A 13,195-nucleotide genomic window follows, 5' to 3' on the forward strand; every position below is an offset into this window, starting at 1 on the left:
AGAATGAAGGCTGAGAATCAGAGTGGTCAGAAGTTGAAGATTCTTAGAACTGACGGTGGAGGTGAGTATAACTCCAAAGAGTTTCAAAAGTTTTGTGAGGAGAATGGAATTGAGCATGAGGTTACTGCTCCTTATACCCCTTAACACAATGGTCTTGCTGAAAGAAGAAACCGCATTTTGCTTGATATGGTGAGAAGCATGCTAAAGGAGAAGAAACTTCCTCAGAAGCTATGGGGAGAAGTTGTTGCCACTGCAACGTATGTACTCAACCAATGTCCTACGAAGAAGTTGAAGGAAATAGTTCCAATACAGAAGTGGACTAGAGATAAGCAAAGTGTTAGTCATCTGAAGGTGTTTGGTTCTGTTTGCTATAAACATGTTCCAGAAGCCAGAAGACAGAAGCTGGATGATAGAAGCAAAGTGATGATTCTGATAGGGTACCATAGTACAGGTGCATACAAGCTTTATTGTCCAGAAACCAACAAAATTGAATTCAGCAGAGATGTGATTGTGAAAGAATCAGAATTTTGGATTGGGATAAGTCTCAATCTGATTCTGATGTTAGAACTTCTGAAGAAAGGTCAGAGTTAAGAATTTCTGAAGTTGGAGTAAACTCTGACGTTGATTCTGATTCTGATAGTGATTCTGACTCTGGAGAAGACTCAGAAGATGAAGGTGACTCTGATGATCCAGACTCTGATGACACAGACTCTGATGGTAATCCAGATTCTGGTGGCAATTCAGACTCTAGAAATATGCCAGCCCCTGAAGATGGTCAAAGCTCTGGAGGAAGTCAACCATTTGAAGCTAGAAAATCTGAAGCTCAAGACTCTGAACAAGTTCAGAGACCACAAAGAATCAGAAACATCCCTAGAAGATATGCAAAATTTGACATGCTGCAAGACACTGAAGTAGACTCTGAAGGAGAAGTTATTCAGTGTGCCATGTTAGTAGACTCTGAACCCATAAGTACAGAAGAGGCTCTTAAGCAGAAGCTCTGGCTGAAGGCCATGAAAGAAGAACTTGATGCTATAGAGAGAAACAAGACTTGGAAGCTGACAGAACTTCCAAAAGACAAGAAAGCCATCAGTGTCAGATGGGTTTTCAAGCAGAAGTTAAAGCCAGATGGTTCAATTGGCAAACATAAAGCAAGGTTGGTAGCCAGAGGATTTCTACAGAAACCTGGGCTGGATTACTCTGAAGTGTTTGCACCTGTAGCAAGACATGAAACAATCAGAATGGTGATTGCAATAGCTGCTAACAGGAATTGGCCTCTGATGCATTTAGATGTAAAATCTGTATTTCTGAACGGTCCATTAGAAGAAGAAGTTTACGTGTCACAACCTCCTGGATTTGTGAAAAAGAATCAGGAAGGGATAGTGTACAGATTATACAAAGCTCTATATGGATTGAAACAAGCGCCCAGAGCTTGGAATCAGAAGATTGATTCATTTTTCAAGAAGCAAGGCTTTCAGAAATGTGAGATGGAGTACGGTTTCTATGTTCAGCATACTTCTGAAGGAAATATGACTCTGGTATGTTTATATGTTGATGATATACTGCTGACTAGAAGTTCTGAACAGGAGATAGCCAAGTTCAAGAAAGTTCTGATGAATGAATTCGAAATGACTGATCTAGGCAAAAGACATACTTTCTAGGGATGGAATTCAGATACTCTGAGAAAGGTATTATTTTGCATCAGCTCAAGTATGAATTAGAAATTCTGAAGAGATTTAATCTGAAGAATTGTAAGATTGTTGTCACACCTTTTGATACAAATCAGAAACTAGATTCTGACTCTGATGGAAAGGATGTGGACGCTACAACCTTCAAACAGTTGGTTGGTTCTCTGAGGTATTTGTGCAATACCAGACCTGATATTTGCTATTCAGTTGGGATGGTTAGTAGGTTCATGAGTAAACCTAAATGGTCCCATTACCAAGCTGCTGTCAGGATTCTGAGGTATATCAAGGGAACTCTGAAGTATGGAGTATTATTTCCTTCTGAAAGAAAGGATGAGTCAGAACTTCTGAGTTATTCAGATTCTGATTGGTGTGGAGACAGAGTTGACAGAAGAAGTACGTCTGGGTACTTATTCAAATTTCTGGGAGGTCCCGTTTCTTGGTGTTCCAAGAAGCAACCTGTTGTGGCGTTGTCAACTCGTGAAGCTGAATACATTGCAGGTGCTGTTACTGCATGCCAAGTTGTGTGGATTCTGAACCTATTGCAGGATCTGAAGATTGAAGTAAACAAACCTCTGAAGCTAATGATTGACAACAAGTCTGCAATCAATCTTGCAAGAAACCCAGTGTTGCATGGGAGAAGCAAGCACATTGAGACCAAGTATTTTTCTAAGACATCAAGTTCAGAGGGGAGTGTTAGAAGTTGTACACTGCAGCACTCAGAAACAGTTGGCAGATGTTCTGACGAAAGCTATCAAGATTGATCAATTTCTCAGATTAAGGGATGAAATTGGTGTTACAAGTTTTGATGGAATTGGTGTTACAAGTTTTGATGGAATATTAATTAAGGGATGATATTAGAAGTAATTCATATTTATTAGTTGTACTATTTTCTTAGCCCCTAAGTTTGTTAGAGGGTATTTTAGTATTTTATCCTATTCTAGTAACCCTAGTTTTAGCTTATAAATAGGGTGGCAATCATTGTAACTTTTATCATGTTTTGTAGCCGTCATTCTCTTAATAGAATATTTCCGTTCATCATTTATTCTATCTTTGCACCAACATTTTTGAGATGTGAAACATATTAATTGATGTATGTTTTGTTGTGTTCTATTTGGTAAGTTCCCAACTTTCTAATTTCAAGTGCCTAACTTTTATGATAGTGAATTTATTTCATGATGCAATGCAAAACATGTCACTCTTTCATATGGATTAAGAGAAACTTGTAATTTATTTGAAAAAATAGAGATTTACATGAAATAAATTACTCCTAAAAACCGATAGTGGAAAATAAATTAATGAATATAATATTTAAAAAAACATTCTAAACCAATCAATCGAACCCGATCAAACCAAATTAATTAATTTGGTTTGGATCCATTTTTAAAAAATATTTAAAATCAAACCAAACCAAACCAATAAAGATTTCATTGATTCGGACTTTTTTCCCCACTAAACCAGTCCAAACCAAACCGATTTTGAGGAAGAAAAAAAAATATATTTGGAAGGATTTTACTTCCTTGTGCTCCTTTACTCCGAACCAAACTCCCTCTCTATTCTCTAAGAAGCAATAAAAAAAGAATCGGTATGGTATGTGTTGTATTAGGACAGAAAAAGTATACAAGGTTATCTGAATTGGAAAGGTAGAAAAGGAGACAATTAATTTAAAGGGGTTAGTTCCTCTATTATTTTACTCATTACATTACAGTGTTAGAACCTGAAAGAAAGAAAGACAGATGGAAGGGATTGAAGGAGAAAGCAGCCATAAGGGTTTGGGAAGCAGCAGCAGCAAGTACACTCTGCAACCCTCTCGAATCAACAATGAAGATATCCTATTCTGTGTGGATATTGATCCTCAATCCATGGCTGAGATGAAGGGTGCTACTGGTCCTAATGGAAGACCCCTCACCCGTTTAGATGCCATTAAGCAAGCCATCATTCTCTTTGTCAACGCCAAACTCACCATCAATCCTCACCATCGGTTTGCTTTTGCTACTCTCTCCAGTTCTGTCTCATGGGTTTGTAACCTAACCCTAATTATTATTAGCCATTTATTTACTTTACCCTAGTTCAATGTAGCACTTGTAGTTTACACATTGAAAGATTATATGATGTTCGACGATGACGCTGACGCCTGTGATTACCTTATAATTGTTCCATTAAAGGAGTGTCGGGTGTCCGATGATGTCGATTCGCGTGATTACACTATAATTATGTAGTTAAAGGAATATTTGGTGTCCGACGCTTATTTCATTGAAGGAATGTTTGGTGTGTGACAAACCATTATAGATGATTTTGATTAAATGGTATGTATTTAGATATGGTTCTTGACAGCGTTGTCAAATATCGGCCATGGTGGATTTTTTTGACAACTGCTATGGATTTCTAGTTTTCCAACATGGTCTGCCATCTGCAATCGATAACGCTTAGTTTGAAACATTATATCATTGTCTGATCCGTGTGGCCATTTCCATCTGATGTGCTATCTAAGCATTGTACATTATCAATTTTTTCCGTGTTTCGCACTGTTAGATTAGATATGGATCTTACAAAAACTTTATGTATAGAGGAGGGTTCTCAAAGCATGCACTGAACATGATGTTTTTTTGTTAATCGTTACAGTTGAAGAAAGATTTTAGCAGTGAAGTTGAGTCAACTATTGCAGCAATGCGAGCGCTGACAGCTACTAAATCTAGCAGTCAACCAGACCTTACTACTTTGTTTCGACTTGCTACTCATGAATCTAGAAAATCCCGTGCGCAGGGTCGCATTTTAAGAGTGGTGAGTAGTAGCTACCATCAATGATTTATCAAAAATCACTTCGCGTGTTTTGGTTTGTGTAAATCTATTATCACGTGGTTTGGTACAATTTTGTCAGCAATCATAATATGTTGTTTGCTATTCCTTTCTAGATTTTATTCTACTGCCGATCAAACGTGCGTCCGCTGCATCAGTGGCCTGTGAACCAGAAGATATTCACTTTGGATGTCATGTACCTTCATGACAAACCCGGACCTGACAATTGCCCCCAGGAGGTGTATGATACATTAGTGGAAACTCTTGAACATGTTACTGAATACGAGGGTTATATCTGGGAGAGTGGACAAGGGTTAGCTAGGGTTCTTTTCCGTCATGTGTTAATTCTATTGTCGCATCCTCAACAGCGCTGTGTACAAGATAATGTTGACATCCCAAAATTGCTTACGAAGAAAGCTCCTCAGACTGAGCCAATGGCTATTGAAGATACTGCTCCAGTTCCAGGATCCAGCCAGTGAGAATGGCAGTGTCTAAACAGTATTCTCAGACTATTTAAGTTACTGGTTTTAATGTGTTTTGCTTCTAGAATTGCACAAGGATTTTGAGATAGTAATATCTGACTCATGTGCCCTGGTAATTTTATGTAAATTATGCACCTCTCTTGATTTTATTCGAGATAATTTGTATGGATGGTCTGTTTGTTAGTTAACTGGTGTTTTTATCCCAATTTGTTATACATTATAGATTCAAATCCTTCATTTGAAATTGAGATGTTTAGGTGGATTGTACTTGAGGGTAGTTTATCATGAGATGCTAGAGTTTTTTGGAACATGAAAGGAGGAACTACTGATATTTAGGTGTTAACTGATACTAGCTTATAAAAAGACACCGAAGGATTTTCCTTTGCTATTAAAAGATAACATGAAATATGGCATATTATACTCAAAGATGTTATTCCAAAAATCATGAGAACACAACATATTGAATTTGCATAGTCCAAAATCGACTGAAAAGGTAGAGGGTTTTATTGTTTGATTGGCAAAAGTTACTATGAAGCAATTTTTACTAATATAATTACCACAATAATTTTTTGTATTGAATTCAAATACTTTGAACATTCAATTAATTCTTATGCAGCAATTGATGTGTGATTAGAAAAAGAATGAAATTGCATGATAATTTATGCATTCAGTAGTGCGCAACAATTTTGACAAAAAAAAAATTCAAATTCGTGATTGTGGTAGGTATATTCCCAAAAAGCCTTGCAATTCTGCTTTTTTCTTTTTCATAAATTTCAGAAAGGAATAAGTTCAGTCATCAACACAAAAATCTATATCCATTTGAGACTTGTGCAGCACTTCATTCATCATGTTAAAGCAAAATCTAATGAATTGCTTGTTGGTTAACCGTAACCACAATACATCCACCACTATACCCCTCTTGTTCCATTTTTTATGTTTGCCCTCGTTCTATATAAATATATCAGAGAGCCGTTTGACAAAGTAAATAAAGAAACAAGGAAATGAATGGGTGGAAAAGCAAAAAGTAACACAGGAAAGAACAGTGTGGTATTCGCCAGAGGGAGATGAAAGAAATGCATCAATAAACATCCATCTAAAAGGGAGAACAGCTTGTCTAGTGACGAAGACCACTTTCTTTCTAGAGTCAGGTTGCATGATTGACTGGATTCTCTCCAAGCAGATCATCGTCGTAGGAAACAGGTATCCTTAGCCTATCATGAACAGATATAGACTTTTCTTTGGAAGTAACTGGTTCATGTTGATTTTGTGTTTCTGATGCATGAAATGCACTGTTGGAAACATTTCCCTGATCACTGCCAGCAAATGAAAAGGCCACTCCTTGAGAAGAATCCTCTTGCTTTGGCACATTTAGTTGCTTAAAAATTGGCTGCCTTAATTGCTTCTGCATTATTATAAACATGATAGGCAATGACAAAAAAAATAGTTATCAAGAAGCAGTAGCAATTTGAAGGGTCGATTACATCATCTAAGAGCAAAAGCATGTAGATCTAACTAATAAAAAGCAGCAGCATTATTAAAGAAAAAACTTAATTTGTTTGGATAGAAAAATGAAAAAGAACTCCTACTTACTAGTTACTACAAACATGCATGGCAGATGACACATATCAATCTTATTTTTGTGAATCCCGGCTTTAGGTGTCACCGACCATATTGTAACAAAATACGAAGATTATTCACATACCTCAAATTCTTTTGCTTTTTCCATTATCTCTTTGTAGGCATTTGGTTCCCGAACTTTTATGATGTTCCACAATATGCCACCCCCAGTCCGGTGTCGTCTACCATCAGCAGTCTTTTGGCCTCCACAGGTTTGTATTGCATCAACCTGCAAACTCCCCATATAAATTTACAATGTATCAACTTGAGCATATTAGATTTTAACAAAAACTAATAAAGAATAAAAACAGGTCCTTTCAATCCGAAACTTAAGTAAGCAAACCTAATGTGTACATAATATAGAGATGGTGGATACTAGCACTGCCATGCAAAGCATATTGAATGTATAATGTCAAAGTCACTAGATCAAATAGAAAGAGAAAAACAGAATGGAGTTGATATTTTTATTGGTTAAAATGTCCAATTTGGCAAAGCCAATGATACCCCCAATTCCCACTGCTTGATAATGCTAGTTTAGATTCAGAAATCTTGGCAGAGAAGAAAGCTGCAGATTCCATGAAGCAGATGACCAAAAGTCAATGGCTTTCCAATCTAAAAAAAATGGATGCAAGGTTATATATACAACTTTCAGCAAGACTATTTATACCACATGTAGGTTTGACGGTAAAGCCAAATAAACATGTAAACTGTACACTGGTCTGCCCAGTCATTTTGAAAATGCCCAACATATTTAAAAGAAAATCATAGTAGTACCATAGTTTCTTTATTTCTGGCTATTCAGCAATGTAAGTTCATTAAAAAAAGGAATGGTACAATGTCAAAAAGCAAAGATCATTTCTTGAGTAAAATGTCATTGAGATAGTCAACAATATATGCTTTGCCTTTAGATTAAGAGATGTCCAATTTCAGCTCTGAAAATGTTGGTTCATACATTGAAGTGGGCAAAACTGACTACATCAATGACTCAATAGTCATTACTTTCCCCTTCACCAGCCCAACAAATACAAGCTTAGAAAATCAATTATGGTTATGCGGTAAAAAGTGAAAAGCATTCCCTACGTATGAACAGGGCCTGAAAAAATGAAGTAACAAATGCGAACATCAACCTTCATAATTTGTAAATAATAAAGTGATTCAGCCAGGAACACCAAAGATCAAGCAGATGATTGGAAGGGCAAACTAGCATCTGGAAGAAAAATCTGCAAGGTTAGGGACAAAATTACACACATCAGAAATTATGAATGGCTGTAGGGCACTTAAAGAGTGGATAAGCATAACTGGCTCAAATCAAGACTCGTCCACAGAGTACAACCTTAACCCTCACCTTTCCTTTAGCAGACAGGCAATTATATCTTCTCCAAACCATAGCCACATTCCCATTAAAGAGAGGGAAGATAAATCACAAAAAGAATAATTTACTTCAAAGAAATATAACGAACATTCCAGCAGGAGACTACGTGAGTGGCCATTGAATAAGTGAGTGAGGCCAAGGTTAGAAATAATCCTGAAGTTGCCATAGGAGTAAGGACCATGTGAATTTAATAAAATTTGTAAGATTAAAAAAAGGTTGTGGAAACCATCACATAATGGGTTCTAAGTGGCCAACACAATACACCAGAAAATTAAGATGACTCTAACTGTAAACGGTGCAGAGAACAATATCTCAGTTATACAGTCAAACTAACACCATTGACGATCAATCTTGGCAACAAAAAATTCCATATAATTAGAAGAAAGGGAAGGACTTAGAATTACTAATTCAATTAAGAAGAACAACAAAAAAGAGTGAAAACAAAGACAAGATGCACGGATAAGAAAAAAAGTGACGAGAGGATGCAAATTGCAGCACATGAATGCAATAAGGAAATCCTTCAAATAACTCTTGATAAAAGAAAAACAAGATGGTTGGATCAGTACATGCTGCATGAAAACAAGACGATAATATTTTTCAAGTAGACAAATACTTGGTACCGAACAGTATGGCCAGACCAATATTATTTAGGTCATTTGATAGATCTTGAAATTAACGAATTTGATAGAAACATGGTCTTGGATAGAACATTATGGCGTAATTTGATCATGTAGCCGATCCCACTTAGTGGGATAAGGTTTGGTTGTTGTTGTTGTTGATACTTACAGGGGTCTTAAGAATTGTTTTCCAAACTACAAGTGGCAATGGTATTTCACAGAAATTCTTAAAGACGAACTAAAGAACAATATAAGCTTGCTTAATAAACTAAAACTGGGTGCATAAAAGGGTTTCAATACCTCTTTGACGATATCACTCAATGCAGAGATTCCAAGACAACCTGCAGCAGTGTATACCATATATGTCTTTTTCTCTTTCAGACGATAACAGATATCTGACACAAATCTGAAAAGCACATAATTTGTTAGAATGCTGCTATATATATTTTTTATGGACAAACAATACAATGATATTATGCTCGCATTCAATTCACTTCAAGGTAGGGGAGGTTAGGAAAACAAAGGGCAGGAAACTGCTGCAATTTTAGACTAAAATAAAAAGGAATAGTTATATACTTAAGTGTAAAACCCTTAAATACTTAATAATAGAATTGAATTCAAAATTCTGCTGGGTCACACAGGCAAATGGGTTTGTTAAGCCATCGATTAGGTTTTTGAGGAAGCTAGACCAATAAATGAGCACAACACTAAGTGAAGTTAGGAAAACAAAGGGCGGGAAACTGCTGCAATTTTAGACTAAATAAAAAGGAATAGAAAAACCCTTAAATACTTAATAATAGAATCAAATTAGAAAATTTTGTTGGGTCACACAGGCAAATGAGTTTATCAAGCCCTCAATTAGGTTTTTGAGGCTAAACCGATAAATGAGCACAGCACTAAGCTTGGACTAAATCTAAGTTGTTCCGTAATTCAAATCAACCAAACATAAAAAGAAGGCTAAAATACAATGTATTCCCTTAAAAGTTATGTCATGTGCACTTTACCCCAAACTTCAAAGAAATGTCCACTTAATGTTTACTATGGAACTCAACCCCTAATTCTCTAATATCATACAAATATTTAACAAAAACTTCTTTAGTTAATTTACCACCTAAATTACTTTGCTCAAGTCTAATTTCAACTTCAGTTTCCAAATTTTGGAGCTGGGTACTCCACTTCAAGCACTGGGTCGGGGTCCATTTGTTTGACAACTAAACCTTCCCTAAACATATATGTCTCAAGCATATCAACCTTCTTTATGCTTTAAAACAGTCCAGCAAGTTTGCATTTGTACTCGAAAATGTACTCCCACAGAGTACCTAGTGGTGGATCTTTAGCTCACATTCTTCTCTTGCTCAAAGTCAGAGTAGGGGACAACATTAGAAACAAAATAAAATGACACAGTACTGTTGTCGAACGGGGAGTGGAGACAAGAAAATGAATAGACATGGATAGTGAAGGGGTCAAAACTAAAACTAAATGTTCCGATTACTCAGAGTCATGATACGGTGCAATACAAAAAATAATAAAAATTTAACAAGAATGGATTATAGAAATGTATTGAAACACTGAGTTTTTTGGTGGTTTCACTGTTATTTATTTGAATCTTGTGACAGTAAACTACACTTAAGAGGGCTCAAAGCATAGTTTCTCCTAAAAATAGACTCCTTCCAAAACCCAAATTCAGTGAATGTAGAAGAATGTTAAACCTGTCTATATCCATGACTTTAAATCCCAAACCCTTTCTCTTTTTCTTGTTCCTCTTCCTCTTCTTCTTGCTAGCTCCACACTTTGAGTTCTCACCATGAGATTCTTGTTTTGCTTCAGTGATATCTCCAACACTACTTTGTCCCACAGAAATTTTCGAATTCGGCTCTACCAACTCTCCTTCTTCAACATCAACCATGTCAACATCATCATCATCTAAAGTATCCTCATCGTATATAACATCGAGAATGTTATCTCCTTCCTCCATAATAACAAACACCTAACCTGCATTCAGGAATTCAAATTGTTATCCATTGGACATTATCAGCGAGTAGATGGAACACAGCACATACAATACATCGGAATTGCTAATTCTAGGGTTTACGACTTGAATTCGTATCGGTGTTTTATTCGGAAAGGAAAGAAAAAATTCACGTCGAAACCCTAATAGCAAATGCAATTCTATAGTTCTTTACTTGAACAATACAACGGAACTGTGTGAGAATAAAGGAAATACAGGAATATGAGTTTGGTTTACCTTTGCAGAGATTGAGAAGAAGAAAAATTCGAAACACAGGTTATGGAAAGAAACTGATTCAGTGTAAATGTACGAGTCCTCCGCGACAATGCCCTTTTTAATAATAGAAAGTTAACACATGTTTTACCTCTAAAGAAATACTAGGAGTCTAATTAAACAAATTGAATGATTGATTTGTAGGAGTGTATCTTGAGTCAGTTTGGGACAGGTTTAATCAAATTCAGAGATAGTAATTTGATTTATTGGGAATTTTTAATGTTTTTTAAAACTTAAAATATATGATATTTTATGATTAATCTATTTATTTTTAATAAGAATGCGAGTAACGAATATTGAAATGAGTACTTAATATAGATATGAGTACAAGTGTTAAATTTGGCGCTCAAGCAGACATGTGCTCGGATACAAAGATTTTTTCAAACTGCAAATATATGGGGATGAGTACTATAGTACTCTGCCTAAACTCTGCCCATTGTTATCCTTAATCAAATCCAATACTCAATGTATATATCACATTTCGATTTGAGTGAGATAAAATAACCACTTGTTACATCAATGGATCGGATTGAGTAAACTCATTAATTTTTGGATTATATATAGCCTAAAACCTGTCTGACTACATGGTTAATTTATCTTGGCAATAATATATGTCCCAACTTAGGTTTTCCGCATCATGGAAGAGCCAGGATCAGAGTACATATTTTCTGAAGATCGATTGAATAAGATGCATGGATCTGAGAGTAAGTGACATGTTATTCATTTAGAAGTCAGTAAGATATTTGCTCAATGTCTTTAGGTAAAGGATTTCCGGTGAGTAGCAAAAACCTGTCTTTCAGATCCCCCAACATTGCACTAATTTCATCAACCGCATCTTTCTTGTAGGAAAAGTTTAAGTGCCACTTTTACAAGAATGATGACAACATCAAAGTCAAATTTGGGGTTTTGAGTGTTACTTTGTCTTCGACACTTGCAGTTTTGCTAGTTGCAGCTGAGCTTGCATGATATCTTGTTTGCTACAAGATCCTTAGGATCAAGAATATTGATTATGGGTTGATCAGAAGGTGCAAACTTTGACATCTTTGACAGGAGTCTTGATATGTGTAAAGTTGAGATCATGCAGTTCCATGTGCATAAATTGAAACTAGAATGAAATTTGAACATTCTTCTTGCACTGTTAACAAATCTATCGCCAGTCTCTTGAGAGGGATTCGATGTTTCATCAAAATATTTAGTAGTAGTATTGGTATTGAGAAGCCTCATGGAAGGCTCAATCTTGCCATTCATCTTAACACCATACCTACTTCAAAATATGATGCGTTTTTTTAACCTAATACAGTTTTTAACCTACGAACAATTTATCTCCAAGTCCCAAGTTCTTTTGAAGTACTTATACTTCACAACTCATTTTTTTAATTTGTTGAACCAAAGTTGAGTTGTACTGTGAATTTCTCTGTGTTGATGAGTCTTTATTTGATTTGTGTGGAAGGATGATATAATGGTATATGTAATAGTCTGGTGTAAATATTAGATGTATGTAAAAATAGTTCTTGTAATTTGTTTTATTTATTATTATTATTATTTTATATTAAAAATTAATTACAACAAAACAAATTTAATATTTGAAATACACATTCAACTATCAAAAATGTAAGTTTAATTAACTTTCGATATGAGATGGTAAACTAAAAAGATGCAAAAATATAAATAATGCAAGTGAACTTTGAACTAATTGTACATGAATTAGCGATAAAAGTCAGTCGAGTCAAACTTTTACTTTTTACTTTTATTCCAAAGTATTTTGATGAATGATAATGATACAAACGAATTATGAACATATAATTAACCGCAAACAATCAACTCTTACACTATTCATCCATATGTATCTTTGAATGATGCAATGAACGAGAAATGATGTAATGTATGATAAAATGGAATGTTCATGTCATACTGAGGCAGATGAAACAAATGAATCTTTGACCTAAAATTTCACATGTAATGCAGATGCAAATGAACTTGAATGATCCCTAAATAAACAATTAATAAGAGACTTATGCATGATGGTGAATGTAGCAACAATAAGCAAAATAAAACAAAATGTGAGAGGATAAATTTTTGGGTATCTCAAACGCATACATAATTACTTACATATTACACATCAAAAAGATTATTACATCGACAACGAAAATTAAACTCACGATTTTTCGATTTATGACTCAACTTTATTAAGTGATCTAACCTTAACAAATTATAAATATTTGTCTCATATACAAGTTTTATAGTAATTAAAACCATTATATTAACATTATTTTTATTTTACTTTGAATAATTTTTTTTTAAAATTTAACTTATTGATTAGATATGACGTTCAAATGAAATCACAGACT

At 35.1% G+C, this 13,195-nt stretch overlaps 2 protein-coding genes across 2 annotated transcripts; one reads left to right on the forward strand and one right to left on the reverse strand.

The window, feature by feature from the left end:
• Positions 1 to 3,156: 3,156 nt before the first annotated feature.
• LOC127087946 (uncharacterized) lies at positions 3,157 to 5,166 on the forward strand. Its single transcript, XM_051028859.1, has 3 exons — positions 3,157 to 3,700; positions 4,305 to 4,463; positions 4,595 to 5,166. The coding sequence occupies exons 1-3, from the start codon at positions 3,419 to 3,421 to the stop codon at positions 4,955 to 4,957; spliced, it is 804 nt and encodes a 267-aa protein (XP_050884816.1). The 5' UTR covers positions 3,157 to 3,418; the 3' UTR covers positions 4,958 to 5,166.
• A 608-nt stretch (positions 5,167 to 5,774) lies between these two features.
• LOC127087947 (uncharacterized) lies at positions 5,775 to 11,001 on the reverse strand. Its single transcript, XM_051028860.1, has 5 exons — positions 10,812 to 11,001; positions 10,276 to 10,558; positions 8,867 to 8,972; positions 6,663 to 6,806; positions 5,775 to 6,362 (listed from the first exon to the last, which is right to left on the reverse strand). The coding sequence occupies exons 2-5, from the start codon at positions 10,539 to 10,541 to the stop codon at positions 6,105 to 6,107; spliced, it is 774 nt and encodes a 257-aa protein (XP_050884817.1). The 5' UTR covers positions 10,542 to 10,558; positions 10,812 to 11,001; the 3' UTR covers positions 5,775 to 6,104.
• Positions 11,002 to 13,195: the final 2,194 nt, after the last annotated feature.

The sequence above is a fragment of the Lathyrus oleraceus genome, chromosome 5 (genome assembly GCF_024323335.1).
Source record: "Lathyrus oleraceus cultivar Zhongwan6 chromosome 5, CAAS_Psat_ZW6_1.0, whole genome shotgun sequence".
Lineage (NCBI taxonomy): Eukaryota > Viridiplantae > Streptophyta > Magnoliopsida > Fabales > Fabaceae > Lathyrus > Lathyrus oleraceus.